The sequence below is a fragment of the Convolutriloba macropyga genome, chromosome 11, assembly GCF_964194025.1.
Source record: "Convolutriloba macropyga chromosome 11, txConMacr16.3, whole genome shotgun sequence".
NCBI lineage: Eukaryota > Metazoa > Xenacoelomorpha > Acoela > Convolutidae > Convolutriloba > Convolutriloba macropyga.
The window spans coordinates 17,851,244-17,860,037 of NC_134478.1; the positions used below are offsets into that span (position 1 = coordinate 17,851,244).

The following is an 8,794-nucleotide window of genomic DNA, read 5'->3' on the forward strand; positions in this document are numbered from 1 at the left end:
GTTAGAAATCAACAGAAAACATCCCACATGCTTACGAGTACCATTCCATCTGTAGGAGGACATTAAGACCTGCCGCTATTCAGCTTTTTATGAGTTTAAAAAGAGAACAACAAACCGACAACAATCAAAAAGTCAATTAAAATTGGCCTGAAACTGTTCTTAACGCCGTAAAGCCACAATTTGCCGCTCAATATTTGTTCCACTGCGCCTTCCTCAAACGCCGATAATGTATTTGGCAACTTTTCATCAATGAGATTAAGTAACAAGTTGAAAAAACCGAAAAAAAGGCAAAATATTTTATACTTTTGTATTTTTCGAAGAAAAACTATTTCCGGAGTGATGAAAGTCATAAATTACAAAAATTAAAAAAAACAACTATGGTCATTTATTAGTCAAGAGGAAGCCTTTGACTCCTGCAAGTACCCATAACACGTCTTACGTTTACAAAACGAACGTCAAATATGACAAAAATCAAAAATCATTTCACTTTTTTGTGAAAAACCTGTGTCGAGTCCTGTAAAGCCATAACGAACTCTTTGAAAAAATTTGATTTGTGTCACCAATCCCTTGTAACACTTTATTTGACACCAATTATGTTGAATGTGATCTGTAGTTGTTTTCGAGAATAGCTAAAAAATAGACAATAAAGGAAAAAAATGAGTTAAAAAGCGTTTTTTGTTTTTGAACTAAATTGTTTTCAAAGTGATGAAAGCCATCAGCTATCTACTAATATCAGAATACCGGGTCATATATTGGTTCACAAACAAAAGCCAATGAAGCTTGTCATAATACAAAAAATTTTAAACGACTAAAAAGATAATGTAAAAATAAATAAATAATAAATTTTAGTTCATAGAAAAAAGACACAATCTTTTTTGCTTATTCTAAGCTACAAACTGTCCAAAATAAAAAAGGGCAGAATTCGACGAGCCATTCTTTAAATAAAGTCAGTGAAACTTGTCATGAAACGGAAAGTTTTATCTGAAAAAAAAGATAATTTGAAAAGGACTGATGAAGACAAAATTTAAGAAATCAATAAAACTAATCGAGAAAGTGGTGTCGAAGCCGTTAAAACCATAATCTTTATTTCATAAAATTCTGACATCTTCAATTGTGAACGCCAATGATAGTTAAACTGTAAATAAAGTGATATTGTGACAAATCAACAAAGCGTGAAAAAGGGGCTGGAGCATTAAGCAAAATGTGCAGTTTAGTAGTATCAAAGCCAGAAGACCATAAACGTAAAGGGTAAAACCGCAATAAGAACTAAGTTTTAGTCCAATAGAAAGAAAACACATTCTTATTTGCTTATACTAAGCTACAAGTTTTCCATAATAAAAAATGGGCAGAGTTTGATAAGCGATTCTTTTTTAAAAAAGTCATTGAATCTTGTCATAAAACGGAAAATTTTTTGCGTATAAAAAAATAATGTAAAAACGACAGATGAAAACAAAGCTTAAGAAATCAAAAAAACTCTTCGAGAAAGTGGTGTCGAAGCCGTTAAAACCATAATCTATATTTCATAAAATTTTGACATCCTCAATTGTGAACGCCAATTATAGTTAAAATGTAAATAAAGTGATATCGTGACAAATCAACAAAACGCAAAAAAGGGCTGGAGTTTTAAGCAAAATGTGAAGTTTAGTAAAATCAAATTCAAGAGATCATAACATAAACGGTAAAACCGCAAAAAATTTTAAATTTTAGTTACATGGAAAGAAGACACATTCTTTTTTGCTTATACTAAGCTACAAGTTGTCCAAGCTAAAAAAAAAAAGGGGAGAATTCGATGAGCAATTCTTTCAATAAAAGTCAGTGAAACTTGTCATGAAACAAAAAATTTTTTATGAATAAAAAGATAATGTAAAAAAGACAGATGAAGACAAAATTTATGAAATCAATAAAACTATTCGAGAAAGTGGTGTCGAAGCCGTTAAAACCATAATCTATATTTCATAAAATTTTGACATCTTCAATTGTGAACGCCAATAATAGTTAAACTGTAAATAAGGCGATATTGTGACAAATCGATAAAACGTTAAAAACGGGCTGGAGCATTAAAGAAAAGCGCAGTTTAGTAGCATCAAAGTCAGAAGACCATAACGTAAAGGGTAAAACCGCAATAAAAATTAAATTTTGGTCCAATTGAAAGAAGACACATTCTTATTTGCTTATACTAAGCTACAAGTTTTCCATAATAAGAAAAAAAAGTAGAGTTCGATAAGCGATTCTTTTAATAAAAGTCAGTGAAACTTGTCATAAAACAAAAAACTTTATTTGAATAAAAAGATAATGTAAAAAGGACAGATGAAAACAAAATTTAAGAAACCAATAAAACTATTCGGGAAAGTGGTGTCGAAGCCGTTAAAACCATAATCTATATTTCATAAAACTTTGACATTTTCAATTGTGAAGGCCAATAATAGTTAAACTGTAAATAAAGTGATATTGTGACAAATCGATAAGCGTGAAAAACGGGCTGGAGCATTAAAAAAGTGCAGTTTATTAGTATCAAAGCCAGAAGACCATAACGTAAAGGGTAAAACCGCAATAAAAATTAAATTTTAGTTCAATAGAAAGCCGACACATTCTTTTTTGCTTATACTTAGCTACAGGTTGTCCAAAATAAGAAAAAATAGGCAGAGTTCGATAAGTGATTCTTTAATTAAAATTCATTTTTAAGAGCCAAAAACAACCACAGCTTTCAAGTAGAAAATCAGATAGGCTAATTTTGAGCTGCTTAAGAAGCCAATAGGACTTGTTACTAGTGAGCTTTTCAGTGAAAAGTGCTGTTCTTTAAATAATAAAAAAAATGTCGACTTTAAAAAAAAACGACCGACTGATTACAGTAGGATTTTTTGTTTTTTGGTTGTAACAGTCCAAGATTGGTCCAAAACTAGCCCCGCTAATGCTGTCCGTCCAATAGAAGAACTTAATTTTCCGATTGTTATAGATATACATACTTTTTATTTAAAAAATCAAAAATAGATACTGCGGTTTGATAATCAACGAGTAATGTTAGCAAAAAATGACAAAATTTTGACTACAGAGCACTCTCAATGGAGTTTGAAGTAGAAGTAGCCATTTTTTGGGTCTATAGAGATTGTTTTAGCTGTTTCTGCGCTTATACTTTCGAATACTTCAATAAAGATGGACTAAAAACCCTTTTTTTTCTTGTTATTTTTTAAGAAAAAGGCTGAATTTTGAAATAATTTGAATTTTGAAAAAAATAGTCATCAATACATTTTGGTCTTTATAAACAATCAACAACCCTTTTCTTTAAATTTTTTAAAACTTTAGCATTTATGACAAAATTTTGGAAAACGTGAATTAATATAACGCAAATTGGTCTAATATTCACAAAAAATTTGAACATAGATAACTCGCTCTAGAAAATGAAATTCACAAAAATCTTTTTAATTCAATATTCTACGCTGGACGGGCTTTTTAATGATGACACTCACAACTCTCTACGATAAATATATCGATCGATCGGTCGATATTGACTGAACAAGAAAAACCAATTTGAGTATATATTTCCTCCCCCTCAAGAGGGGTCGGAACAGTAAAGCGAAAATTTTCAAAGAACTTTTAAAGATGGACACATTTTATGGCATATTTGCAGGTCTTATTCAGCTATTACCAATGAGTGTTCGGTGCTGACACAATCAAGGCTCTTTTACAATAAAAAATATTTTTGAGGGTTCCGACTGAGGATTGTGTTCAAAACCAGCTCTCCATGAAAAATGAAACGTTTTTTACGAACTATTTTTGGAATCAAGTGTTTTTGTGTAAAACAGTGATAAGTGCTGTTGTATATACTCGGATGAAAAAAACTGTTTAGTAAGTATTGGAGGAGTCAAATTGGTTACTTGACAATTCACCTAATGATAGCAAATCCATTTTGCAGAAAAGTTAGTGCAATGCTACCCAATTTGTTCTTTCTGATCATTCAGCTAGCAAACCTTGATCTGTAACATACATGAACGTATGTCTGATAATTTCTTCGGATTTGTTTTCTCATATCCTTTCCTGACAAAGGGCGGCTGTGTTAGGACCATGGTCCACCGGGTTTGGCTAGATGAGCTAGTCTTACCATTCAAATTTGTTAAATTTAAATTATTGTTCTGACCCCTCCTTTAGTGGGGAGGGAGGAACTATATACTCAAATGGTTTTTTTTGTTCAGACAATTTTGGCCGATTGATATATTCATCGTAGAGAGTTGTGAGTGAAGGAATTAAAAAGACTTTTTCGAATTTCTTTTTTACAGGGAGTTACCGAGGTTTAACGTTTGGGGAATATTCGACAGTTTTTATTCACATTTCAGTAATTTTCGCAAAAATTTGGCACAATTTTTCTAATATAATACAAAATAAGTTAGAATTTTTTAACGTTATTGTTACCGTTACGGATAGGAGAATGTTGCTGAATTGTTTGATTGGAGTTTTTTGGCTAAAAATGTTGATAAAATTTTCAAAATTTACTTTTTTTCATCAAAATTGCACAAAAAACGTTTTTTTGTCCAAATTGTTTGAGGACACAATCTCATTAAACACCAAAAAAAAAATTAGTTGAAACTCGGCGTCCATAGAAAGTCTTCTAGAACGAAAGATTCGCCGTTTTTTTGCAAATTTAGCTCGATAACTATACAAAATGCATCGTTGTTTGTTTTAAATACATGAAGTATTTCACTCTTTAATTGGTCAAAACGGCAAACATTTGAATCACTTGGGTGGTTTGTTGGATGCGCGGCAAAATCAGCGATAGGTTTGATAATATCATGGTTTCTTACAATCAGAAATTTTTTAAACTTTTTTGGTGCTGCCTTTTTTTCCAAATTCATTGCTTTGTCTATTTGAATGTTAATTACTGTAAAAAAATTTTTCACGGTTCCATTAAGGACATCTTCCATTTACGTAAAAAGAACACCAAATGCAGATATGAGTAATTTCATTGAACGTAATGGTTTTTTTTTTCTTTGAAAAAGATTATTTGTAAACGTTAACTGACTTTTTGTATTTTGCCTTCAGTTGTTATTCCTTTTGCAGTCTGATTGTTAATTCTATCCATTCAAAGATCCAAATGGCTTCTTCAGGAGATGTAATTGAACCTCAAAAGTGTAGTCGGTTGTTAGCTAAGATCTCATATGTCATTGAAGGTGTTTCTTCTAAGCGATTTTTTTGAAATTGTCACTTTTATAATATACCTGTCAACTTTTATGTTATTCTCGGTAAATACAAGTCAAGCTCTTTTTTTCATAGAATAAAAAAAAATTAGGCAAATTGTTTTTAAAGAACGGTTTCTTGGTTTTTTGTAATACGACTTTTCATGAAAAATTTTGTGATTTTTGTGCATAATTGCTCATTTTCCTGTTGTTTTTGTTTCTGTGGAAAATTGTCACATTACGTAATCAGCTAACTGAAAAAATCTTTTAAAAAAGTAGTAACTGAGCATTTTTATACTTTTCATTACTTATGGTGTTAAGGGCTGCGACACCGTTCTCTTTCAGAATTTGGTAGCATTTTTCCCATGTATTTTTTGTAATTTCTTGTTGTCAAATGCCAAATATTGGGTATTTAAGGATCACAGTGGCAAACTATAGTTACATGAATGAACTTAGTAACTGATTTTGGTTTAGAGCCTATGGTTTTTTTGACTTCCAAATAAAATTTTTTCAAAAGGAAAGTAAAAGTACTCTTCAACTTATCCTTTTTTGTTCTGGTTTGCGTTTTTTCGCGTTTTACAGTTTTGTTACTTAGCCTAATTGTTGAGAGATTACTCGACTGCTTTGGTGAACCAAAGGATAACTTTTCTGTTGCCTAAACGTTTTGACTGATGTCTTCAGGGCTTAGACATTTCGTTTCAGAGGATTTTGTGAAAGTTCGATACATTTCAGTTTCTGTTTCTCTTTTTGCTGTGATCCTTCGATGGTTATCTTTGCAAAAAGATAATCGTTTTTACTTTATGATGTTCAAAGGAGACGCAGATAAACATTTATTTTCCTCGCGGTTTGTATTTCATAAACTTAGTGGCTTCAACACAGTGGTTTCGTAAAATTTTTCGTGAAATTCTTTAGTTCAACATGTTTTTAATGTTATTCGATACTCTTATGACTTAGTCTCAATGATAATCGGCCACAAATTGTTTTCCAGTAGTTGAAAAATAAACTGTCTACTCTTTTAGTCGAAAGCTTATGTACGCTATGAATTTCGAAAATATTTGTTTTTTAAAAAAAGACAATGGATTTCTAGGATTTGCCAATCTTTTTTCTTTGAATTTGTAGCTTGGTATTGCTATGGACAAGTCACATCCCTTATCTGTTGAACTTAATTTGCTGTTCATAACGGTGAACGGTTTTCTGTCTTCAAAAGTTCCCTGTTCTTGGTACAACCAATTTTTATAAAATATTCGTGATTTATGCATATTTGCCAACTTTTGTAGGTTTTTTGTTTCCTTGCACAGTATCAAAATAATGGTCAGTTCTCTGGTCATTTGAAAAAGAAGACGCAAAAAATTTTTAATGTTTTTTAGTGAACTTGTTAATGTTTAATTGGCTGGGACATCGTTTTCGTGCAAAGTTTTTTGAATGTTTATTTGCCTGTTTTTGTTGTTCTTTTTGTATTCGTTTGACATATCCTGGATAGTGAAAAGACTAAATCGCTCTCTCTGGAGGTAAAAAGGATCAACAATTTAAATTAATACATAATGTTTCTAATCAGGTCGACATTAATTTTTTTGAAACAAAACAACGCTTTTATAAACTTTGTCCCTTTTGCCGCTCATATCTTTGCTGCTCATATCTTGTCGGCTTGTTTTCAAGTCGTATTGAGGAAAAGTCCAATGTTTTTTTCCAATGAAGTGTATATTAAGCTTCTTTAGTATAAGCTTTATCTGATGCCCTTTTGATTTAGTTACTAATGTTGTTCAAAAAATGGACAACGAGCATTGATCGTAATTAATAATTGTAATTTTTTGATTTTTATCGCCGTTTTTTCTGGTAGTCATATAACGGTAGTTATCGGTCTTATTGGCCTTCGAAGGTAGACTGTTTATTCATTTAGTAGTTTGTTGGACGATATGTTGCTATGTTAATAATTTTATCGCTTCCTCATTTGGTAGACAATTAAGTGAAAAGGTAGATGAGCGGGGTCGGAACTTTATGTGCAAACGCACATTACCGAAACTCCTGGTTACATTATAAATAAACTTCAAAAATAGGATAGAATCTAACGGCACAAAATTTATTATGTCCTGACAGCAGTCAAATCATGTCCTAATAAGTGAATTAAAGAATGTCATCCTAAAAGAATAAACTTCATTTAACACAAAATGCAATAAGCACCAAATTTTGACGTTATTGTATTTCTACAAGCTAAATTGAAATTTGCAGTAGTTTCTTTTGAAAGTTTTTTGAGAGGGAGCGATATTTGCAGTTTCAAAATGACTTTGACTGGTTTCCACTAGACACTCGGTAAAGTCAGTTTATCGGTGTTGTTTCACACTGTTAGTATTTTGAAAGCGTTTAAAAATATTTAAAAAAACACGAAAATTTATGTTTCAGTTCCACGAGACTTGGATGTGAGAGCTAAAGCGATTCTACTTTCGACTGTATTCCTAATTGTTAGTAAAATTTGTGTTCCCAATTGTTAGAGTTCTTCGTGTTAAAAATTGTGATTAATACCTTGTCGGAGGATTTTTCGTTAGTCAATTGAGAGACGATCGAATTTTTTAATGCCCTAATTATTTTGAACATTAAGATTTTATTTTTGAATTCATACGCTCAAACTTCATGACTACAATCTAAGGCTATGAGCGTTTTTCTTTTTTAAAAAACATATGAGTCAACTGGGGGTAGATTTATTTAAAATATTATAAGGATAATTCGTGTTTGGCAGCTTGATTTTATACATAAATGTATGATACATACTTCCAAATTACAATCAGTGTTATATATGAGCATATTTTAGCAACTATCCCGTTACAACTTAGGAGGAACCGGCCCATTTTCTTTTCCCTGACACTAGTAGCACAAACGAGGACCTGTTGAAAGATGATTTTTAAGTTGATCGTTGATCTTTCAGGACTTCATGTACTTCGAGAAGAAAGCAGAGGCACAAGTCAACATCCAACGAAATTAAATATTCAACAAACTCGCCAAAGTGGAGAAACAACTGGAACCCCAACTGGAACAATACTTCAGAAATATTGCAATCACTCTAGTTTAATATTTCAATGTCTTCTGTGCAATGTAATTTATCCTTGATCATTATAGTGCAGTAATTAGACCATATGTGTACCTATGTCCCATACCATCAGCCATAATTTACCCTTGGTTCAATGGAACACTCTTTTAGGGGGAAAAGCAGGGATCCCCCCCCCCCCCCCCCCAGTTTAGTGGGCACATGTCATTTACCCCCTCCCTCCAAAGCACATATTTTTCCATAATTAATGTTCCATAATTTTTCCGTGTTCTGTAACTAGGGGGTGCAAAACGAAAACTAGGGGGGGGGGGCACTAACGGAAAAGATCTATAAGCTAAGTGATGCTTTTAGGTAGATTACTGAACTGAAATTGGCCATTTTTCTTTTTAACAAAACACAATTTTTCAACATTGCGGTGTTTAAACAAAACAACTTTTTGCAGAATATTTTAAACAACTTTCAGGTGATGAAAATTACAATTCGTATATACGCACTGAATATACTGGCTTCACGAACTGTTTGTTTTTTTTTTTGAAAACCAACACGGGCTGGTTAAATGACAAACATGGTAACAAACAAAATTTTGAACGAA

The 8,794-nt window shown here is 31.9% G+C and overlaps 1 protein-coding gene across 1 annotated transcript in view; it reads left to right on the top strand.

Moving 5' to 3' along the window:
• LOC142349247 (phospholipid scramblase 1-like) overlaps positions 1 to 8,344 on the top strand; it is a 31,867-nt gene extending 23,523 nt beyond the window's left edge. The window contains exons 8-9 of the mRNA XM_075400682.1: positions 7,563 to 7,621; positions 8,083 to 8,344. Coding sequence (XP_075256797.1) covers positions 7,563 to 7,621; positions 8,083 to 8,139 — 116 coding nt within the window. The 3' untranslated portion in view covers positions 8,140 to 8,344. The remainder of the gene's footprint in view (positions 1 to 7,562; positions 7,622 to 8,082) is intronic.
• Positions 8,345 to 8,794: the final 450 nt, after the last annotated feature.